The sequence below is a fragment of the Carassius gibelio genome, chromosome A11, assembly GCF_023724105.1.
Source record: "Carassius gibelio isolate Cgi1373 ecotype wild population from Czech Republic chromosome A11, carGib1.2-hapl.c, whole genome shotgun sequence".
NCBI classification, from domain to species: Eukaryota; Metazoa; Chordata; class Actinopteri; order Cypriniformes; family Cyprinidae; genus Carassius; species Carassius gibelio.
The window spans coordinates 9,444,806-9,470,161 of NC_068381.1; the positions used below are offsets into that span (position 1 = coordinate 9,444,806).

At 36.2% G+C, this 25,356-nt stretch overlaps 1 protein-coding gene across 2 annotated transcripts in view; it reads right to left on the bottom strand.

The window, feature by feature from the left end:
* The window catches only part of LOC128022256 (alkaline phosphatase-like), a 31,054-nt gene that overhangs the window by 3,148 nt on the left and 2,550 nt on the right, over positions 1-25,356 (bottom strand). For both annotated transcript variants that reach the window (XM_052609612.1, XM_052609611.1), the window contains exons 2-11: positions 20,520-20,658; positions 19,680-19,799; positions 16,640-16,755; positions 13,871-14,045; positions 12,912-13,087; positions 11,935-12,075; positions 11,443-11,512; positions 11,211-11,345; positions 1,574-1,765; positions 1,344-1,463 (exon numbers count right to left, since the gene is read on the bottom strand). In XM_052609612.1, coding sequence (XP_052465572.1) covers positions 1,344-1,463; positions 1,574-1,765; positions 11,211-11,345; positions 11,443-11,512; positions 11,935-12,075; positions 12,912-13,087; positions 13,871-14,045; positions 16,640-16,755; positions 19,680-19,799; positions 20,520-20,589 — 1,315 coding nt within the window. In that variant the 5' untranslated portion in view covers positions 20,590-20,658. The remainder of the gene's footprint in view (positions 1-1,343; positions 1,464-1,573; positions 1,766-11,210; positions 11,346-11,442; positions 11,513-11,934; positions 12,076-12,911; positions 13,088-13,870; positions 14,046-16,639; positions 16,756-19,679; positions 19,800-20,519; positions 20,659-25,356) is intronic.

Below are 25,356 nucleotides of genomic sequence, written 5' to 3' on the forward strand. Positions count from 1 at the left end.
AAATCCACAGACAGATCTTTAATGGCTGGATTTTGTGGTAGCCTAATACAGTACATCCAAATGCTCGCCTATCATTCATCGACCTCAAATATGGCTTATCATCTGAAATATGTAAGTAGTAGCAACTTTACACGGCTGCTCAATCTAATGTTAACCTAGAAAAATGTGTGCTATTCAAGTGTCTGGGCGGAGTGTGAAAGCGTAACAGTAGCGTGCTCACAGCATGACAGATGGAGGCGCCGGTGCGATCATTTGCTCTTAAAATACTAATTTGGGCATACAGATAAGAGTAATACATCTTTTGAATCAGTAAAGCCTCTACGTTTATTTGTGTGCACTCACTAAAACAAAAAAACATTGCGCTTTTGTAAAATAATGAAAGCAAAAAGGATGCACTTTCTGCCATCTCAGCCTCGCAAAACTCAAATATATCTTACAGACATGAAAATATATCTATGGAGAGTGAAATGTCTACTTTCAAATGAAACAATTTAAATCTGAAAAAAAACTTTTAACCTCTGGTCTCTGATCTATATTGGTGTATCTAATATAATTTTATCCTCATTGAGGAACTCAATGCGAGAGTTAATTAAGTTATTGATGGCTGTTCATGTCTATGCAATTTAACGTATTGCTGTAAACTTGGGATTCCACATTTTCATTCTCTTAAACTCATTCTTTCCTAACTTTCTATCTTCCTGCAACTTGTCTGAATGTGTGAGTGCGTGTGCTTATGTGTTAGATTAGTTTATATGTCTTAGATTTATATCATTCATACTGAAAAGAGAAGTATCTTGTTTTCTGCTTACAAGTTAATGTCTTAAACTGCCAATCTTGTTACTGTGCTAATTAATATTAGTACTGCACTGGATATATTAATATTGTTAAGATTTGATGTTCAGTGAATCGCAGTGATTAGCCGTGAAACAGTGATTCTGTTCAAATTCCCAAATTCCCTAAAATCTTAAATGATTCCCTTTGAGCTAAATTGACCTGTTTCCCTTACAGGGGGAACGCTCACTTTTCTAAGAACTGTCTTAGAATTCTGTCACAACTGTTTGCACTAAGAATTTTTATGAATACAGGCCCTGATATGGTATATTCCAAGCTTGATTTCTAACCAGGCTCATTAATTTCCTCAAAATTAATTTCAATCAAGTAAGCATTTAAATCAGAGCTGTATATCCATCCTTACTGTATAAGCTCCTTAGAATAGACGTTTTACATTATTCGTTTTAGCAACTATAAAACATGCCATAGAAAAAAAAATCCCAACATCAAAGTATATCAAAAGTAGGGGGACCTAGGCAGAACCAGGAAATGATCTGCCTGTAATTACTTACCGTAGTCCACAGTTGAGACATTTTCTCTAGTGCCGTTAACCAACTTGAACCCTGGGCCATTTCCATAGAGAATGGATGTGAAGGGCTTCTGGTCAATATCACTCACCATGGGGGCCAAACCTTAGGAAAAGACATTTAAAGGTCTGAGTCTGGGCCATAAATCACTGAGAAATCACAGCATACTGTGTAATTAAAGTTTTCCCAACATGCCTTGAGCTTTCATTACCTACCAAAGATTGAGTTTCCCCGTTGTGTGTAGCCTCCAAAGCTGAAGACATGAGAGTGATCAGCCGTGACAACAGTTAGTGTGTCATAAATGCTGGTGAGGAGACCGGCTCGGGTAATGGCCCGGTCCATTTCCACGGCCTCGTGCAAGGCCTGCTTGGCTTTTCCCTCATGGTGTCCATGATCAATGCGCCCACCTGCCAGCATACAGCCCAGTCAGGGATTTGATCCAGAGCATGGAGCCATACAAGCTATTTCTCTTTAAAACCAGCAGCAACCTTTGAACATTTGATCGTACATTAATACACAATGGTGGGAAGTTAATGAAAAGTAAAATTAATTAAAAGTAGCAATCCTGCAAACATAAAAAAAAAAAATTACTGTGACAGTAGCTAAGCTGTTCTAGTGCAGCTTTTTAAGTTAGATAACTGATTTTAATTAAATTAATAAGTGGTTTAGGTTTTTTCTTTTTTTGTCACGTAGTGCTACAAGCAATCTGAGGCAATTGTCAAATAAATTTTAATGAATACTTTAAATTAATTTATTCAACTCATTATTCGTCATCTAAACATTTAGTGAAATTAATACATAAATTCCGCAGTTTATAACTATGCTATAACTAGTTTAATAAATTAATTTAATAAATTAGTTTTCAATCAGATTTTTACGAATCTTTTTTTGATCATATGTATTTCTATACACCGTATTTATGAAAGTGACATGACATACAGCCAAGTATGGTGACCCATACTCAGAATTCATGCTCTACATTTAACCCATCCAAAGTGCACACACACAAACCATGAACACACACTCGTAGCAGTGGGCAGCCATTTATGCTGCAACGCCTGGGGAGCTGTTGGGGGTTTGGTGCCTTGCTCAAGGGCACCTCAGTAATGAAATTGCCAGCCCAAGACTCAAACCCACAACCTTAGGATTAGGAGTGAAACTCTCTAACCACTAGGCCACGAGTTCCCCTTAACAAATTTATAATTATATTACAGACTTAGAAATCTATTTAATCAAAAGAGCAGTGTATGTGTATGTGTGGTAAAAAAAAAAAAAAAATCAGAATCAGAATGAGCTTTATTGCCAGGTATGTTTACACATACAAGGAATTTGTTTTAGTAACAGAAGTTCCACAGTGCAACAGAATGACAGTGACAAGACAGGACACAGATAATAAAAAGAATAATATAAATATAGACAAAATAGACAATGTTCAAAAAAAGCAAAAACAAAATGTAATATAGAAAATGATGAAGTACATGTTATGTGCAAATTTGAAATTTTAACATGTATTGTATAAAATAGGTAATGTATATAGTGTTGTGTGTTCCAAGATTATTGTTAAGGGTTCATGAGATGGATTGCCTGAGGAAAGAAACTGTTCCTGTGTCTAGTCGTTCTGGTGCTCTGTGCTTTGTAGCGTCGACCAGTCGGTGACAGTTCAAAGAGGAAGTGTGCTGGATGTGAGGGGTCCAGAGTGATTTTACTGGACCTTTTTCTCATTATGGATGAGTACGGTTCTTGGAGAGAGAGGGGGGTTGGGGGGGGGGGGGTTGTACCAATGATTTGCTCAGCAGTCCGGACTATCCTCTGCAGTCTTCTGAGCTCAGATTTGGTAGCAGTTATAGAAATGCAGAGGACAGATTCAATGATGATGGAGTAGAACTGTTTCAGCAGCTCCTGTGGCAGGTTGAACATTCTCAGCTGGGAAGTACAACCTCTGCTGGGCCTTTTTAACAATGGACTCAATGTGATTGTGTCACTTCAGGTCCTAGGAGTTGGTGGTGCCCAGGAACCTGAATGACTCCAGTGCAGCCACAGTCCTGTCTATGATGGCGAGTGGGAGGAGAGCAGGGGGGTTTCTCCTGAAGTCCACGATCATCTCCACTGTGTTGAGTGTGTTGATCCTCACATAAGTCCCTGGTCTGTCTAGATGTTTCAGGATGTAATATGCAGTCCCATGTTGACTGTTTCATCCACAGACCTGTTTGCTCTGTAGCCTGCAGGGGGTCCAGTGATGTCCTTCAGAAAGCCAAAACCAGTCTTTCTAATGATTTTATGGCACAGACGTTAAAGCCACAGGTCTGTAGTCATTTAATCTATATACGAATTTATAGTAGAATAATAATTATGTATATTATGTATACAAGAAAATGATATTGTGATAATGAGAAAACAAGAAGAAAAAATATATAATGCATGGCCACTTAGAACTTCCGTAAAATATAGAAAATGGAGGAAATGGGAAGAAAATATATATATATATTTTTTAAATACGAAACTTAAAGAAAGACAGTGGCAGGTATGAAATGGGAAACTGGAATAAGGCATAACTCGGGTTGATAACATAAAATCTTATCACCACATGTCTTACTCCCTACACCACTGCTGCTAACTTTTCCATTTATAAGTAAAATCGTCTTTGTATTTCCATGACAGTCACGTGTTTTCTGATTTTCTGTTGAATTTGAGTGAGTCATCACTACTCTGAACAGGCTGCATGAGAGTCAGAGAATCAACAGCTCCAATCCAATACAATCCTCCATCCATCCATCCATCCCTCTCCCTAGACACTTCCTCCAGCTCTTCTGGGGGGATATCGAGGCATTCACAGGCCAGCCGATACAGTCAAACTTTATTTATAAAGCATAGCATCACACTGTGCCCGTTTATGGCATTGGTGTGCCCATGTATAGCAACTAGAGGGCACACTTCTTAGTTTTGTTTATTTCTATGGACTTCAGTTCCCATCACCCTTTGCCTTGACTATCAAGCCTCATTACAGTCAGGTGTGTTCCATTTACCTTGTTAACTCATCCATATAAGCCTGGTTTTCTTTGTCTTTGGTTGCTGGTTTATGTGTTTTTTGTGCCCTAAGAGTCCACTTAAGTCTATGGGTTCACTCCAGAGCCCACTCAAGTCTATGGGTTCACTCCAGAGCCCACTCAAGTCTATGGGTTCACTCCAGAGCCCTCTCAAGTCTATGGGTTCACTCCAGAGCCCTCTCAAGTCTATGGGTTCACTCCAGAGCCCACTCAAGTCTATGGGTTCACTCCAGAACCCACTCAAGTCTACGGGTTCACTCCAGAACCCACTCAAGTCTACGTGTTCACTCCAGAACCCACTCAAGTCTACGGGTTCACTCCAGAGCCCACTCAAGTCTACGTGTTCACTCCAGAACCCACTCAAGTCTACGGGTTCACTCCAGAGCCCACTCAAGTATGAGTTTCCTCTGGAGCCCACTCAAGTCTATGAATTCATTCCAGAGTTCGTTTCAATCTAGGAATCCACCCCAGAGCATACTCAAGTTTTGGTCTTCACTCCTGAGCTTGTTCCTATACAAGAGTCCACAACTGAGTCTGCTCTAGTTGTTCCAGAGGTGGCAGTTTCTGCTATGGAGCCTCTTGAGGTGGCGGCATCCACTTCAACTCCCGTTTGGGTGTTGGTGTCCATTCCTGAAGTCCCAGTCTGCCTTGTCATGGCCATTCGGTAGGGAAGACCGTTGCTGGAATGTCTGCCTGTCATATTGCAGCCATCAAGGCTGTTACTAATCTCTATGTGCTCTTCTTTGCAGTCCTGCCTGAGTTGATAGGGGTTTTGTTGGCTTTGTCAGCTCCGCTGAGGTGGTCGTCATCTCTGCCTTTGCTGTCTGCCAGGCTACAGGTCAGCTGCTGGGGGATTTTATTTGGCTGGAGGCTCACTGGCCTGTCCCTTCTGCCCCGCCCTGGCAGCCTCTTGCTCTGTCGGCCCTGCCCTGGCCTGGCCGCCACCCTCCGGGATTTCATTAGGCTTGTTCGAGATGAACTATTCGCTTGTTAAGTCTGACGTCCAAACGCTCTATCAGTTACCAGGAGAAAACAACAAAAGGTGCTAATATAAACTCACAATGTTATAGAATACTAGTGAAAAAGTTAGAATCGTAACCTTTAACTCCATACCGAAGTCCCAGATAGCCAGACAATGAAAATATAAATATAAAAAAATATATATAACAATTATTTGTGTTTGGGACACAGTGAGCATGGAGACTGTAGTGTATACCGTAAGTTTGAAAGCGTTTAGCTTAAATTATTAATATAAATAAACCGTGCTCATAAACTGCTGAGGTCCTATTCTCAAGTGAAGCAAGTTGAGCCCTGGACCCAGAAACAGCGCTTCTTACGTCATCACTTAACAAATGAATACTAGCCTGCCACCGGCTTTCGAGAGTAACTGCTTGCATTCGGGGGTGGAATTAAAAGCTGAGATGCCAAGTCTGACACTTTCTGCTCCTGTTTGTGACAATCTTGCGGTGTTTGTATACTCTATCACAGATGAAGTGAATTAAATGCAATATTTGTCAAATACACAGATGCTTCAGAAACGTTTTTTAATGAAAAACAGAACCACTTTTTATATACTGCTTAATACAGTGCCTTCTGTTCATAAATAAAGTTCAGCATAAACATATACTATGTAAATACCAATAAAGTGGGGGTATATATGCTTTTATCGGTTTATTAATTTTTTTTTTTTTTTTGATAAACCTGACTCAATATAACAGTGCAATTACATAAAAAAAGATTTTACTGTTACAAAAACACAGATTCATAGTACCTACACATACAGTACCATGCAAAGATTTAGAAACAAAGATTAAACATTTCCAGGGCTGGCGCTCCGCACACGCACATTACGCACTGCGCGTAGGGCACCAAGTGCTTGGGGGGCACCAAAAAATCTGGGTCGTGAAAAAATCATCACAATAGGCTACTAGTATAAATAACAAATAAAATATTTCTAAAAGCATGTTAATATACAAAAGCAATACAAAAGTAATATAGGCCTAGACCAAATTAGTCGAGAAAAAGGTGAATCTCTGTGCCAGTCTCCCTCTGGTGCCCCCCCTTCCCCACCTCCCAGTGGTCTGTTCGATTATGCCTCAATCAATGTCAAATTTGGCAGACACCGACCTCAGACATGGCCTCGAAAAGGCACCAAGAGTCGGGGGCGGAAAAAAGAAAAAAGAAGAGACAGCGGGTTGATGCTCGCCAGTCGCTTGCAGGTAAGAGAATGTTTTAAATAAAAATGTTAGTTTTAAAAGAACGGCGTTAGGTAACGATGTTATTTTTTCAGTAACGCGGTAATCCAACGAATTACTTTTCCCATCGTTACAATGCCGTTAACGTTACTGAACATTAAATGCGGTGCGTTACTTTGCATTGATTTAATAAACAATAAATGGGGAAGTCGTGGCCTAATGGTTAGAGGGTTGGACTCCCAATCGAAGGGTTGTGAGTTCTAGTCTCGGGCCGGACGGAATTGTGGGTGGGGGGAGTGCATGAACAGCTCTCTCTCCACCTTCAATACCACGACTTAGGTGCCCTTGAACAAGGCATCGAACCCCCAACTGCTCCCCGGGCGCCGCAGCATAAATGGCTGCCCACTGCTCCCGGTGTGTGCTCACAGTGTGTGTGTGTGTGTTCACTGCTCTGTGTGTGTGCATTTCGGATGGGTTAAATGCAGAGCACAAATTCTGAGTATGGGTCACCATACTTGGCTGAATGTCACTTCACTTTCAATCTGAACACACCCCTGGCTCACACAGCGAGTGAGCAGGTGGGTTAATGACGAGATAAGCCGTTGTGATTGGCTAAGGCATAGTCACGTGTTTCATGGTAGCCAATCAGAGCCAGTGTTTTTACACACATGCCGGCACACGCGGCTGCGCCAGCGGCGCCAAACACACACGCACGCAACAGCTACACAGAGATTCGCAGCAGAGATGGCGAGATGGCGAGTCAGGAGCAATCCGATGAAAAGTTGGCATTTTCAAGGTGAAGATTTAAGCACTACTTCAAATTCATTGTGGTCAAAGGCAAGAACGTGCATGTAATGTGTACATGTAATGTGTGACACGCATCTACAAAGCTAGTGGCCAAAAACACTTTTCTTACAAAGATAATACTTGAAGTGCAGGATAAAACTCTTGCTGTCTGTTGACGTGCAATAAATATTGAAAGTTATGTACCTGTCTGTTCTACTCATTTCAACTGACTTGTGAAAACTGCAAAAAAAAAAAAACCCGCAAATAGTTACTTTCCCTGGTAACGAGTTACTTTTATTATAGAGTAATTCAGTTACTAACTCAGTTACTTTTTGGAACAAGTAGTGAGTAACTATAACTACATTTGAATGGTCTCTTTATAGAGATGTAGTCCCTCTGTTGAGTAATTTCTACTGTGCAGTTATGCATGGTTATTTGCAGTTTAAAATGTGCACTTTAAAATTCATACTTCATAAAATTCATACACTTATACTGTTATTTGCACTAAACTTTTTTTGCACTTTAACTTTCTGTGTTTACATTGTTCAGTTCCAATTATTCATTTGCAGCAGTTATTTTGGAAGTAAAGAGAACCTAATTAAGAAATTCTGAATGGTAGTTATTTCTTTGGTGGGTGGGTGTTTGGTTGGGGAGGGGATGGGGGGGCACCGCCAAGCATTTGTGCTTAGGGTACCCAAATGGCTAGCGCCGGCCCTGAACATTTCTAAAGGAACATCTATCACCGTTGCACTCGCATCTCGCACAAATGTTTAGAAAGCCATGTAAAATTAAAGTTCAACTTTGAAAAAAATATCTCAAGACTTTATGGTGGGGCTTTTCCCCCCATCCCACTGCAACTCGTGTTTTTAAATGAAAAATGTACTCTGTGTAATTGGCTTTTTGTATTAAACTATGAATACATACATGATGCTGTTTTGTTTATTGTTGTTTAAGAAACTTAATTAATTATAATTGGTTTATAAACATTATTTTAAACATTATTTTCTTTTTCACAGATAGTCATGTTATCTTATGCTTTGAATAAACGATGCACCCTCTTGTGGCCTCAAGAGAGAAGCTAAAAGCTTTTTTCCACCCTAACTGAAATTATGCATTTTAAATTAGAATATAATTCAAATTTTGATCATATTTAAGTACAAAATGTGAATCTAGTTTTTCAGCCATTTTGACAGCCCTATAAGGCAATGGTAATGATCTCAAGACGTGTGATATGGTCATATTTATGACTACCTGTCAGTAATCTCACGGCTGCATTCACAACCATCTGTAATTTGTCCAAAAGTTTTGTTTGAGTACCATAATAAAGCAAATTACAATAATCTAATTGAGAGAAAATAAAGGCTTAATCCTAGAAATCATTCTTATTTTAAATAAAACTAGCTTTGAAAACATTTAAAGCACCATCACAGATCAACCTCCACTCCTCAAATTTTTTTACTTGATGTTTCCTAAAAGGGCTCAATGTACCCAGTTTAAATCAAGCAATATCACTCATTTCAGAGGGACCAAATATAGTCTTCAGCCATTCATTACTTCACCTGCTCTACACAGGCCAACAAATGCCCCAAGGCACTGGAAGAGTTTGGGTTAAAAGACCAATATAATTTAGTATCATCGGCGTACAAACCAAATTTACCCAAAATGGTAAATGTATATTTACTTATGCTAATGGTAGCATATAAAGAGATCCTAAGATGCAGACCAAGACACTCCTATTTTGGAAGCATGACTATTTATCTTAGGGCATTTTCCATAAATACCCACACATTTCAAGATGAGATATAAGAATATAATGGTCAGTTGTGTCAAACACTGCCATCACATCTAGGAGTAGAAGTACAGTGAAATTACCATGGTCGGTCGAAAGAAAAAAATCATTAAACACTCTGTACTGTAATGTTTTTTAAAACCTGATAGCAACACTTCACAGACCTCATTTGCAATGATAAATGACTGACGGTGTATGAGAATTCTCTCCTTCATAATTTTTGTAAGTTTAGGAAGGAAGTTTAGCCAAAAAATTAGCAAACTCTTATCCAAGTTTGATTTTTTCAAGGGGTTGAACCACTGCGTGTTTACAGTAGTCAGACACAACCCCCAAAAGCAAACTCATATTAATTATAGACACCATAAATGCGCCAACTGATTCGAAAAATTGCTTTAACAAATGGGTCGGAACCATATCTTGAGGATAAATTGTAGACTTTACAATAAGGATTGAAAGAGAGATCAGTTCAAAATCGGAGAAAGTAACACCAGATACAGATTGCTGAACAACAGCATACAAACGATTACAGTAAGGTTATTATGTACATTTGAAATCTGATTTATGAAAAAATGTAAAAAGCAATCACGTAATTCAACAGAGAGGTCTTACCACCTCTAATCTGGGATTAATAAAGGAATATATCATCAAGAATAGATATCTAAGATTATGAAAATTTTTCTCAATAAGATCTGCAAAGTGATTCGATAGCAGTTCTTACAGCCCTTTGGAATTTAGACAGAGAATCTCTGCAAAATGCATTTCATAAGAAATCTGTAATTTATAATTTTTCCATTTTCATTCCCATCTTCTACATACCCATCCTAAGGAACGAATAAACTCATTAAACCACGGGCCTGATTTATGCTTTTTATTTATCTGCTGTAAAGGAGCGACAATACCTAATGTATTAGAACAAATTAAGTAAAAACAGGTTCCTCCACACCAAGATGAGGTGAAAAAAGAGTCTAATTTTAAGCACTGCAGTGTTTTCAGGCAGAAGTCAGCTTGTGTGTTTGAATTAATTGGTCGCACCCAACGCTTTGCATGGCAGACTCTCTTTCGCTGATAAGGAAAGGAGACAGTAAAAAGAATGGGATGATGATCAGCTAATACAAAGTCCTCTATGGTAATGTCTCTGACTGGTAGACCAAGAGACAGAATCAGATCCTATGTGTGACCATTAGAGTGAGTAGAGCCATTAACCATTTGCTGAGAGCCTAGAGAGTCTATAAGGTAATAAAAATGTTTTGAAAAATAACTTAAAGGACAAGAGACATGAATACTAAAATCCCCTAGCACTGAATATTCTGTCATATTTCAATAACACGTACCCTAAAAAGGAAGACTATTCTGAAATAAAATCCTTAATTGGTCTAGTTGGCCAATAAATAAAAGCACAGAGCACAAGGCTCAGCATCTGTATTTCAAAGACTTGAAGTTCAAAGCTCAAAGTTCAAAGGGGGGGGGGGGTCAAGATTCTCCTCGTTCTTCTTTAACATACTGTTTAAAAGTGTACGATGATCGTAGATCAGTGCAGATGTAAAGCTGTGTATTAACCAAGTCACAAATAAGACAAACAACCTGAAACTAAACAGACTTTGTAACAAAGGCAGACTGCAAGCCATCTTGAAAAATCCAGCTGCTTTTCAAATTTTCCAGTAATTTTGCATTAATATTTTCTTAAATAAATTACATTAAAATTCTAAAACACTTTTTGGATGTAACTGTTATTTGATTACCACCCCTTTAAAATGTAATTATAATGAAATACAGTTACTCATATTTTGTATTTTAAATAAAACGGTACATGTATTTTGTTACTCCACAACCCTGATTATAAAGTATTAAAATCTAACTAAAAAGCATACATATGTACAGTATATATTTAAATATAAATACAAAAATTGCAGTAGTTTGAAAGTAACCTCCCCAGCACTGAAAAATGCAAAATAATTATTAGTAGTTTAATCAGATGTTGAACTCACCTCCCATTACACAACTGTGATTTAATGAACAGTGATGTACACTATACTTTTACCTTCCACCAGCAAGTAGAACCCACGTTCATTTTTTTTGAGGATCTTAATGGCCACATCTACCATCTCAGTCAGGGAAGGGTCCGTTTCTTTGTTTCTCTCCAGCTCATAGGGCAGGTCTCCCGGCTCAAACAGACCTGCAGCACAAATAAAACCAGAAAACAACATAAACAGAACAAGCAGCAAAAACTACGTCATATACGAGGTCCCTTAACCAATGTTTATTCAACTCACCCAAAAGATAATCCACATTATTTGGATTCAGGGCAAGAAGATCCTTCCTGTTCCAAACATAGTAACCTTTCTGATTACACAAAGGTTAAGAAAGAAACAAAGAAACAGTTTAGAGAAATGACTATACCCTCTTATCTAGATGCTTTATAGAAATGTACTACACTGCTATGATCCAATATCTGGCAACCAAATCTCTGTAATACGGTCTCACAACAAGTACAAATTGTCTTCATTTGTTATTAAGCTGTGCAGCTGTAAAGCCTGCTTTAGGGGCCTCAAGAGAATCAGATTAGATTCAGAGAAGTCAATAAACAGGGCATCATCAAAAGAGCACAATATACCACAAGAGTGCAAACAGAGAGAAAATGAAAAAGGGATTTGTCATCAGAAGCATAGCGTGGAAGCTTTTTTTCCATAAACTGAATTGAACATGACATTGTAAATGAAAAGATGAAATGAAGTTCCCTGTTTTCCCGTTGTTTCATGTTTTACCTTATCCTTCATGCTGTCAGTCCACACCCCCACAAGGTTCCTGCCATCTTTGCGTGTACCGTTGTGTTTCTTGTCTCCAGGGTATTCCACATCTGGTGTGTTTCTGGGGTACATACTTCTCCGCCCACCCCCCATAATCACCTGCCCATCCAAACCAAGAAAATAGAACACACACACATTTATTGTACATAGTGCAATAATTTTTTTTAAACCAAATCCATTTAAGATTTTGAAAATGTAAAACAAATAAACATGATGATATATAAAAAATCTGCACTATTTATAACTCTAACTTCTATGCTGATTAATATCATTTGTAATTAATATTTTAAATACTTGTAAATATTTATTACATTTATACACACTGTAATATTAATAATAGTAGTTATAATTATTACTATTTAATATTTACACATTTATTATATTATTTATATATTGTTATTATATTATAATATTATATTATTCTATAACTTATTTAATAATATTTCTGTTTTCAATATTATTAATACTAATAATAATAAGAATACATTCGTATTATTTGTTGTTGTTGATTAAATCGTTTTTCATCAATATTAAATATATATTTTTTAATTTGATCATTATTCAATTATATAAAACTATAATAATAATAATAATAATAACAATATTAAGTTGTTTTTATTATTATTAATTCATATATTCAATTATGCATTTTTTTCATTAAATAAATGTATATATGTAAAAAGTGAATATACATATTATATGTAGCTATAATAATAATAATAATAATAATAATAATAATATTAATGTACAGAAGCATTTTAACTAGTGATCTCAGAATTTTAGTCCACTGTATCCTAATATATTAACATATACCTTGGTGGTGTAAAACTAGGTAAACGAACACAATATTAACAGAACCATATATCGAATGACCCAGCACAACAATATATAAAACCAATTTTAAAAATGGAAAAATAATAAGTAAAAAAACTTGCATCAATGTTGGGGATATTTTCAAAGAGTTGTCTGGCAATGTCTTTGCATCCGCTCTGCAGTGCTTCAGTGGGCATGTCCCCGTCTGAATACCAGTCCCGGTCTACACAGTGGGCATATGCTGCACTCGGAGTGGCATGGTTCACTCGTGTTGTTGTGACGATCCCCACTGATTTGCCTGGGGAAAATACAGGTAGTTGCAACTGTTCATTGTTCCTGTAGGGGCATGTCCATGATTACCACTATATCTATATTCAACTGGATTACATATATATTTTTCCTCATCTATCTAGTAATTAAATGCGAAATATTTAATCAACAGACTGACTAAGCATAAACCGACTGAAATTTGCACTGCTTCAGCTTTGCAATGCTGTACTGGATAAGGAAACAGCTTTATTGTAAGTCTGGCTAAGGTCACACAGTTGTATGGTACACATTTTTAATGCTTTCTCTGGACACAAGCACCCAAGTGAGAGAACATTTTTCCCTTTACTCAGATCAGGTCAGGTTATCAGTCTGACACTGATTGGAGCATCCTCCTTTTAAACCTCTCTGGATTTTAAATGTTTATTCTGGTCATGTCTTACAAATTCCACTCGGCTGCTTTCATTCACCTCTACATTCGGTGGAGGACTTCAGTCTTATAAAATGCTTCATTTGTTTTTATTTACAACATGAGAATAAAACATGAGCAAGCCATCTGCGTGTTGCGCTCATCAGTCAAACTGTCACTCTTCTCATTTATTCCTTTGCTTCAGATAAGGATGTGTTTTTTCCACTTTCTTCCATTCTTTATCTGCGCAATCTGCTTTATGTGCCAGTGTCACCTTTGTTTCTCTCATGCAAGAACAAGGTAATGGACTGCTATAAAAAAAAATAATAAGCCGGTGAAGCCAATAGACATCGGGGGCAGAAAAGGCATTATAGCTGCTGTGTGGCATTCAACAGGGCATCTTACCTGCATCTTTGGCCCATTTTAGAATGGAGCTGACCTCGTTCCCCCGAGTGGTGTTGCACTGGGATCTTACAGCTGCTGCGCTCACTCCAACTGTGCCCTCGTTGGCTTTGACACCGCACAGATATGCTGTGGCAGTACCTGCACTGTCTGGTACCTGAGCATTGGTGTTATATGTCTGGGGGAGGGAAACGTGCACAATTTTAATAGCTGCAGGGATTGTTTAAAAGTGCAAAATTAAATTGTGGAAAAAAAAAAAAAATTAAAAGTGCACAGTGTAAATACATAATTGCACTCTGCAATTTTCATCATTTAGTATGACTATAAATAGTCTGAGGAGACCATACATATATGTGTATATACTAGTGCTGTCAAAATTAGCGCGTTAACGCATTCGATTAATTTGAAATATTTAACGCGTTAAAAAAAAATAATGCAATTAACGCGGTTGCAGTTTTTTTATTTCCAGTTGTGGCCTATGTGTGTTCAACGTGCAAAGAAATATGAATAAGACCAAGGAAGGACTTTTAGACGGAAAGTTTCAGTATAAAACTCTGCCGGATTACTCTTCAGTCTGCCACAAGAAACATTAGGCTACTCTTCATTTAGTCTGCCACAAGAAACAGCAACATTAAAATCATGAACTCAAATGTCATTGTTTAAAAAAAAAAAACAATGACCTTTCTGTAACGCTAACGTTAATAAGCTTAAACAAAAATAACGAAATAATTGTGTAGCGGAGTATTTTTTGTACACAGTGCCGCGAACTGTCAATCACTCCTGTACGCGTGCATCACTGTCCTCCTCGCAGCTGCAGCAACTTGCGCTCTCTCTCTTCATCAAGCTTTAAAACAAAAAGGGGACAAAAAGATCATATTGTCTTTGTGCATAGGTTATAGATTAATTAGATAAATGAATATCTAAATTTGTGCCTTGCCTTCTACGGTATTTTTTTAGAACTTAGAAAAAAGATGCTGCAGCCAGCGGGGGCTGGCTGCAGGACGACTCAACCTCCGCAGACAGTTTTTAATGTTTATCAGACAATAAATACTCAAGATTTTGCTTTAGTATAACTCACAACGAGTTTCACACACCTTCTCCGGCCACGTTGAGTTGTTGACACTTAACAGTGGGAAAAGCGACACATGCGCTATTCACTTGTATAACTTAAGGGTGAATGGGTAATGTAGTTTCTGCTCTGGGTGGGATGAATTAGGAAGCTTGCATTGTGAAGGGCGCTCTGAAAATCGGCAGTGCAGGTAAAAGATTAAAACCTCTATTAAAACAGATGTCCAAATGAGCGTACCGGTACGCTACAAGCACGTTCTGGGCGCACGGAGAGGTGGCGGTACGCTCAAGAGCTATATTTGGAAGTGGCTGTACTGAGTACCAGTGCATACTGGCCCACTTAAAGCACTGGCAATGACTATACTTTGGAATTTTTTTGCAGTCCACTTAGAATTCAACATGGAAATCATTTTTGTTTTTTATTGGCATTGATTGTTTTGAAATTCAAATGGTACTTACATGCCTGTGTTTTTATTTCTGTAATAAATATGGCTTTCAAGCCAACAGTTAATTTGGAGGATATTGATGGTTTATTGCAGGTATGTTGTTTACATGAGAAAATCTGTGTTACAAGTTAAACAAAAATTCCAATAAACAATCATATTTTGAATTTAAATAGTTTCTTTGTCTTGAGTTTTACATTAATTATTTACATTTTACATTTACATATCCAAAAAGTTTCAGTCTTTTAATTGCGATTATTCGCGATTAATTTTAAAAAATTGTGCGATTAATTAGTTAATTTTTTTTAATCGATTGACAGCACTAGTATATACATATATAGTTTTTGTTGTTGATAATAAAAATTGCCAAAACCCTATAAAACTTGACATATGAAATAATATTCTGAAAAAAATGCTGAAACTGAAAAGTTTAGACAAAACCTTTAGACAAAATATGTAAAAGTTTGTGGTTGAGAATCATATTCGATACATTTGGGGCTTTTATGGATCTCATAGTATGATATAGGAAAATATGGAGCTCATATACAAGGAGAAAAAAAATCTAAAATGTATTCCCAAACTGAGCAAAAATGTGAAATTTGGTGCAGTTGCTGACATGTACATGGCCACAACATAAGATTAACATCTTAGCTTGCAAGGTGCAATTTGTTACTCTTTATCCCGCAATAATATGTCTTAGTAAGATGAAAGCTCTAGTTTTTATATATAATGCATTGCAATAAAATGATGATTGAGAGATCTCACAGCAAAGATTTCACAGCAACAAGACACTATGACTTCCAGGGGGACATTTTTTTGAATTATACTAAAAGGCCTTTTACTTGCTGATAACACATAGAATATCAATCAGATGACAAAAGGCATGTAGTAGAGTGAACAGTTTTTTAGAACAGCTTTTTCAGCAATGTCAATCATGTTATTAAAATAGAGGCCTTAGAAAATTTTATATAAAATATGATAGAGTAGGCTTTATAGGGTTAAGTGAAAAGTTTACATGAAGCCAAAAATTAAACAGCTGAATGAATCTAGAAGATAATAATTGATTATCTTCCACAGATGTTATTTTAATAATAGGTAACATCTGTGAAATATTTTAATGAGAGAATCATCATCCCAGAACTGTGCCTGCAAGAGAAATTAAACTATGATTTGAATCTGTTCTCTGTGGTCCGGGTGAGCGACTGCATGGCTTATGAACACAAAGGAATGGTATGATGGGCTTACAGCAAGTGGGATGTACCTTAGAGAGGGCAACGAAGGGAAATTTGTCCATCTCTAGTTGTGTTTCCTCACCGCTGTGTCCACTCATTTGACCTTTTAAAATGCGTGCTGCTGTGACCGTGGGTACACCCATGCCTACACACAACAAAGGTTGGATCATTCACACAGTCTATTTTTAACAACATACATATCCTTCAAGCACCTTATATCACAAACAACAGTCTTCCTGTACCTCAGGACCTCAAAGGTGCTTGAGAAAGCCCTTATATTATTATGTTGATGAACAAGCCATTCTCAAATGAAATCCTGAATTTGGTCCATAATTGTGAGATAAAAGATTCACTTGTCACTTAATGACCTGCTATACTTAAAAGCATCAGGCAAATTAGAGTACATTTAAAGGGATACTCCACCCCAAAATAAACATTTTGTCATGAATCACTTACCCCCAAGTCGTTCCCAACCCGTAAAAGTTTAGTTTGTCTTCGGAACACAATTTAACGTATTTTGGATGAAAACCGTGAGGCTCTTGATTGTCCCATAGATTGCCAAGTAAGTTACACTGTCAAAGTTCTGACTGTTGACAAAGGAATTGTTAAAAAAATTCATTATTTTTGTTTTCTTTGCTTACAAACAGTATTCTCTTCGCTTCATAACATTACGGTTGAACCACTGATGGCAGATGCACTTTTCTGAACCTTGGCAGTGTTGGCAGTCTATGGGACAGTCACAAGCCTCACGGTTTTCATCCAAAATATGGTAAATTGTGTTCCGAAGATGAACAAACCTTTTAAAAAAATACAAAATTTTATGCTCAGATTTTTTTTTTTTTTTTTTAAAAGCACAATCATATTGAAAAGAGTTCACAAAGTCGCTCTTTAAGCCTTAAGCTTAAAATAAATCATGAAATATTACACAGTGTTTCAAAATATAATTATTGTAATGTCTTAATACTTGAAATGAGGGGTGTTTTAGCTGCAACTATGACTTGAAATTGTATCTACTTTCAAATATAAAAACGCGATCTTCATTTGAACAATATTGCCTTTCTTGACAATTTTTTCCACAGTGAACTAGCAAATTAAGTTATATTTTATTTATGTTTGCAGTACACACTGAATGTGAGTAGACTGGGTAGCACAAAAATTGTACTCAGTTGTGCAGGCTGGTATGTGGTTTATGTCATGGACAATGAGAACAGCAATACATCTACATAAATTCTAACTGATGTGCAGTGGTGTATGAAGTACCTGAAAGTCATACTCGAGTAAAAATACAGATATCTTACCAGAAAATTACTTTGGCAGAAGTTGAAGTCACCATTTAGAATATTACTTGAGTAAAAGTCTTAAAGTATTTGATATTTATTGTACTTAAGTACGAAAAGTATTTTTTAAATCTTAAACGTACTTAAGTATTGAAAGTAAAAATACAAGTAAATGCAAAATGGAAAATAATAAATAAATAAATAAATGTTCATACACAGCTTGAGTAGCAAGATTGTGTTCAGTTCTAACTATTTCTTCCATTTAGTATTTTTGGGTAAACATATGAAGCACTTCTTCCTGTACTTAGTGTCTTTCATTCCAACATTAGAAAACATTTCTGGAATCTGCATCTGAAAAAGCATTTATGTATCTCAGACTGGACATGGATTCATTTAAACTGCTGTTAAAGATCAATCATTGAGATTAAACCGATTCATGCAAACACAGCATTTGACTGTGTTAATGAGTGAATCACTGAATCATTTATTCAACCTATTCATTCAAAAAGCTGGTTCATTTAATAAGTAAACACCGTCCATTGCTCAGAGATGCAAAAAAGTGCTGTGATCTTTTTTTTGAACTATTTTTGTTGGCAAAATTAAGCAAAAACAAGCAATATTATGTCTAAAATGTAAGTCACTTATTGCTTTACTGAACTTGTATAAGATGATTAAATGTGATTATGCATCTTCAGAAAAACTAATTTTTGTGTGATATAGATTAAGTTAACTAGGCCTAACGTTACAATAAATAATATAAATATAAAAAGCATGCAGAATAATTATTGCCGTCTACAATTTAGAATGCCTGGAATACTGAGTTTTAATAGACTAATAAATCAATGTGCATGCACTCTGTGTATGATTCAGTGATAGACTAACGTACTTGATAATGTCAGATTGCACATCATTACAACAACACTTACTATATTATCGCACACGATGCTGTATTGCACACCCCAGACTCGAATTCAATAGAAAAGTTAAATCATCCGCGGTTGTGTGTGATGCACACTTGTTGGCACACGAGCAAAGCTGTTTTTAGGAGTCTAACTTGCAAACAGCAGACCAGGGGACATTTACTCCGATACTTAGGGGAAATGTATCGTAGTAAAAGTATACATTTTAATTAGGAAATGTAGTGGAGTAAAAGTAATGCCTGAAATATAAAAACCCAAGTAAAGCACAGATACTCCCCAAAAATACTTAAGTACTGTAATGAAGTATTTTCACTTCGTTACATTTCAACACTGCTGATGTGTCATTAGATATCTTTTTTAGATTTTTGTAAACGGGTGTTTTTATGCCGCCATTGCTTTCACAGGGGTGTGCTGTAAAATCCACCAAATACTTCCAGTAAAATTAGACAACTTTTAAAATAGTTCTTTGTTTTCTGCAAAGAATATTCAGACTACCTCTTCCTTCCATCCTCACTTTTATTGCCAAGGTTTATTACGATAACCATTGTTGTTTTTTTTTGGCCAGCTTGCATAGATTGTTCAAGCTGGAGTTCATCCTGTTCACCTTGTCTGTGTGGTTAATTTGTTTATTGCTCCACTGGTCACTGGCCATGTTTAATGCTTAATTTTGAAGCAGGTTCATATACACTGTAACAGGGCTTTTAAAAATATTTAACTCTTTATGTTGAACATATGTTATAACTGGTATTGCACAAACAGTTTTCAAGGCTTGGTTGAACAAAAAAGTGCATAGATATTATCTGACATAAATGACAATTAATTTCAACATGCTATTACCACACATGATAAAGTCCACAAATTGCAAGACTTACCATCACCAAGAAAAAGGATTATGTTCTTGGCAATATTCTTGTTGAGGTCTTGGAGGGTCAAAGCATTTTTTAGTGTACGTTGAGCCCATTCCTTCCAGAAATCAGGGTCCTTCTCTGATTCTACAAGCCGTAAGAAAACATGTTTCTACATTTGCCCACAAATTATAACACAACGAACAAAGATGTGCCTGCAAAACAAGTTAATGATCATGGCCTGAGACTGAAAGTCTCCATTTAGAGATTATGAGTTTGCTATCTCTCTCTAAACCAAACTGAGATGAATTTAACAAATCTTTGACTAGCATATCTTCTTCATTCCACATAAGCTTCTTAAAACACACATTCATGTAAATGAACATATCAGGGACAATCTGACCCAAAAGTCCAGTCTTCTAATGGAAGCTAATGTATAATTGAAATGAGTGTTTTTCTAGCTATACTTGGGTCAAGGTCAAAAAGAAGACTATTCAACTTTAGTGGTCTAAGATGGTGTTACATCATTTATTAAGCACTCATCTGACACATATCTCAATACAAATACAATGCAAGGCAGGGGTGCTTATTCCTGTTACAACAGAGATACTTTCCAGCAAACTTTAGTTCCAAACCTGCTCCAGCATTAATGTTTGTTATATCCAGAAGTCTTTCTGAAGATCTTGATTTGCTGGTTCACAAGTATTTGGTTATGGGCTGGACATAAACTCAGCAAGAAGGCAGATCTTCAAGAACAGGATTTAGCACCTCTGCTATAAGGTGAACTAAAACAGTTTCTTCTTAGAACAATAGACAATACATTCTTGTTGAGGTCTTGGAGGGTCAAAGGATTTTTTGGTAACTGACCTGGAAATTCAGGCTTCGCCATTCCTCCCCAAACCAGGCAACCGAGGATAAAGAGTGCAGCGACCTTCATTTTGTCATCTATCAAGCCACCGTTTTGCAGAATAACTCGTGTTCCAAGGATTTCGGAAGACTCCAAGATCTACAATGAAAGCAGTTATGTTAAAGCATGTCAATGTTAAAATATTTTTTCTATTAGCAAATTATTGTTCAGAGATAACTACAAGTAAGCCATTCATATGCTGATTTGAACTCTGTGTAACTGTGGCACTTCAATCTATTTGTTTGAACGGTCTAACATAATAATATCAGCTCAACCAATGGAGTGAGTTTGGGGCGGGGCTACATTTCTCAAGGTATATTTCATTTGAAAACAATCATTATTGTTGCTGTTATGTGTCGTGCCACTACAGTTGAGCAGAAATGACAAGCTTCATCTTTAAGCGCAGAAAACAACTATTTACTATCCCAAGGCTTATTTTTTTCATCATAATCTTACATTCAGCAAAAACAACTGCAATATGAATGACTGTTTCAGATAGGGATGCATGTCATAAAAACTGATGCAAACAATAATTTAGTGGCATATTTGCACATTAATTTGTTGAGCTGCCTAAAAGTTCACACCTGAAAACATGATATGACTGTATTAGTATTAAATGTTTCTTGTCCTCTCTTTAGTCAAGGTCATTTTAATGGGATTGAGTGCCATTGCACATGATGTTTTAATAGGCATGACAAAGCTGATTAACTAGACACCTCTATTCCAAGGCACAGGATCGCAAGATTTCTGTTACGAACACACACTTTCTCAGCTTACTTCACATCCTTTTAATGGGATCTTTAAGTCACTGCGCAGAAAGCATCAATCAGTATCAAAAGCCATGTGTTCAGTCAACCTATACATTACCCTTGCTGGAGCTGTGACCACTTTGTATTTACATTTGTGAAACTGGACAAAAATGGGCATTGTGCAAGTCACATAATGCACTGAAATATTGATCTCTTATGAAATACTTGAGTAAATGCAAAGCTCTTTCAGACCCCCATCATATCTGGTATTTCTCACACAGTTGTGAAGTGTGAAAAACATAGAGAAATAATTTGCTTCATTTACAGTGCAATGAAATTTATCACTGCAGTTGCATTATATGTATAATATATGTGAATCTGGACCACAAAACCAGTCTTTAGTCACTGGGATATATTTGTAGCAATAGCCAAAAATACATTGTATGGGTCAAAATGACTGATTTTTCTTTTATATCAAAAATCATTAGGATATTAACTAAATCATGTTTCATGAAGATATTTAGTAAATTTCCTACTGTAAATATTAGGGGTGTAACGGTACGCAAAAATCACAGTTCGGTACATACCTCGGTTTTAAAGTCACGGTTCGGTTCATTTTCGGTACAGTAAGGGAAAGAAATGCAAACATTAAACTGCAGGTTGTTTATTACTATAATTTTTTTTTTTTTTTTTACAATTTGTGTACACTTAAAATAATTTTTAATAAAATATATATATAATAAAAAAGAATAAGAAATAAAATACTGCTGCAAAGTTCTCCACTAAATAAAATACTCTCAGTCACAAACCAATATCATATAATAAAATATAATGAAAAATATAAATAAATAACTATGATTACAGTGCAGCATTACCAATCCCAGCTTGTAGGTCTGCTCATATTTAAAATATATATATAACTTTTCCAAAGTGTAAAGTGCAGCATCAACAGTTTCAGTTTTTAGACCTGCTCAGATTTCATTATTGCGTTGGCCCGATCGGAATTAAGAGCAAAGGTCTGTTTAAATGCCAACGGGAGCTGTGTTTGAACTGCAATCTTTTTTTTTTCTAGTTGTAGTGATGTTCACACTCGCGTGATGCCTTTTGAAAACCAACCACTAATGCAACTTATTAAATGCTTTTGTTTCCTGTGTTAGACCTGAATCAGTAAGCATTTAAGCTTTTTTTCCCTATTAGTTCTGCTTCAGAGAAAGTCTTCCGTGACTCGAGGCTCATTCACAAGCTCTTTCAGAAATGCTGTGGGGCTCCAATAGGCAGAACTCTTGAAGCTTGTCTGTATGTAAAGAAACACAGCAGTGCCAAAACACAAAGGGGCAGCAAACCGGAGGACAAAGTTGTCAACAAAACTGAAACTCCTTCTCGACTCATGTATTCAGAATGAAGACATCCCCTTCTTTTGGAAGAAAACACATCCAAAACAGAAACAACAGGTAACCAGCCATCTTCGTTTTCGACCCGCCGACTTGAACTACAACTGCCAATGAGTATGTGTTCAGAAGGATGTGGATTAGTGTTATTGCTGAAGGAGGCAATCTTCCTTCACGTCTTCATTTTATGAACAGAGATTTTCGTTATTTTGAAATTTCAAATAAAATGTTCAGACCTGTCAGATCAAAGCATTCTGTAGGACATGCAATTTCATGTCTGCTCTGCAGTGCCAGCCAGTTTTTGCGCAACAGATTAGTTGTTGTTTTGTACTCTTGTGAAAACATGTTGAAGATTGACATGGAAGAGAAGAGATTGTTGAATAAAGTCTTTATTTTTGTTTTCGCTGCGAACAAAAACCTTTCTCGTAGCCTCATAAAGGTTGAACCACTGATGCCACATGGACTATTTTAACATTGAACTTATTACCTTTCTGGGCCTTGAACGTGTCAGTTGCGTTGTTGTCTATGAAGGGTCAGAATCAGAAAGCTCTCGGATTTCATCAAAAAAAATCTTAATTTGTGTTTTGAAGATGAATGAAGGTCTTACAGGTTTGGAATGATATAAGAGTGAGAAATGATTGACAGAATTTTCATTTTGGGGTAAAATGTGGGTTATTTTGTGATACTGAGAGAAAAATGTATACATCTGTGACAGAAAAATGTATAAAACAAAATTCAATGGAATTGGGTGTCACCCTGTGGCTGTGTTGATATTTTGTATAACAACCTAAATAAAATCTCACAGGGGCATTTTTTTATCGACTTCAAATTTCAAGTTTTTGATTAAAACATTTTGTCAAATATTTATTTTATATAAAATTAAATAAAAATAGTACAGTGCATTTATTTTACAGTAAATCTAAACTTCTATAATTTTTTCTAACATTTTTTTTAACGATTGTTCAATAATCTGCTCATTGTCTTCTTTAAAAAGAGACCAACCTTAGGTCTGTATTCTAAAATGTTTTTTTTATTATTACATTTTAAGGTTGGATAGTGCACTTTCACTTCTATGTTCGAAAATGGGGTCTGACAGTAAAGGGGTTAAGGTAAAAAAAAAGAAAGTGTCTTAACTTGATCTGGTATAGTCTGCAGTCTCGAACAGAACAGAAAGAACAGAAAGAGTAAGGCACAAAGCTGGGAGGCACAAGGAGTCTCACAGAATGTCATAGCCTGGTCTCAACAGTTTGATCCCTCATTCAAACATTCTGAAGGAATGCTAATGGAATTTTGATCATAATTTGGAACTAATCATAATGGGATAAAACAGGAATTCTCAAATAATCAAATAATGTCCTACTTGACATACTAAAATTCCTATTTTTCATGTTTTTTTATCCAGCATTATCTAACATGATTCTTAGATGACTTTTGTTTCATCCGATTTGGATTACAATAGAAATTAAATTATTTTAGATCAGTCAGGAAATACAATGGTTTAGGTAAAGCTGTACAGGAAAGTGAGAGTGTCCCCTAAAATAAAATGAATACATTAATAATAATAAATAATTTACAATCAAATATACTTAGTGAAAGTGAAATTTTAAAATATATACTTGGTGTGCATGAAATATTTAGATTATCACTCAAAGGCATATGCATCTCTCCCTATATAACCTCTCACAGTATGTTTCATTTTTTTTTTTTTCCTCTAGACTGGCAAACATGCATTTAGTCTATTACGTTATCAATAATTACATTCAAATGAAATTAAAACAGACCTCTCCTATTATTAGCATTTTTCAAAGTCTCATTTTTGTCATAATCTTTTAGTATTAAATATTTAAATATTTAATGTTAAATATTTAAAAGTACAGCATAAAAAACTCTCACCAAATCAAGAAAAAACTTATCACCAAGTCAAAGTCAACATGCAGGAAGCTATTGTTGGGTCATGTGACAAGGACCCCATAAACCAGAAAGGACCCCTTCAAGACCTTCAGTACAGTGTCAAGGTCATTTAAGATTTTTTTTTTTAATATTATTTACTTATTATTTAAAATAAAAAAATTTCATCTTGTTGAACTCAAATTGATGTTTTCATGTCAGATATCCTAAAAACTCATTCATATTCATGTAATGATATTTGTAAGTACTTTTTTTTTTTTTACCATTTTATCTTTTTTTAAGTATTTAGCACTCGATTAATTTATCCAACCATGAAGACACAGATTACAGATTCAATTTCTTCAACTCTGACATATTTGTTTGCACTTAAAATGTCTTTGTCAGCATATGGATCAAAATCAACATCTTTACAGTATAAACAATTTCTACGTTTTCCTTGGATCCCTGCCACTCCACAATGTCCTATTGTCTCATGTGCAGTGATGCAAGAAAAGATCTTCTCTTTTCAATGACATCCTCTCATCTTTTCAGATCATACTATAATGTCTGTTTGTAGCCTAAATCAGCCAAACACGATTACCGCTCTACAGAACAGGAAAACCATCGACATTCCCCGCATCACCGGAGAAAGTCATTGTGATTCCCGGTTTCCAGCTTAATTGCAGTAAAGTTGGATGGGAAACTCGCCGTTATGCATACTGAGATCCCAACGCAACCTAGACAACTTGTTGGATTGCATTGAATTAATAACA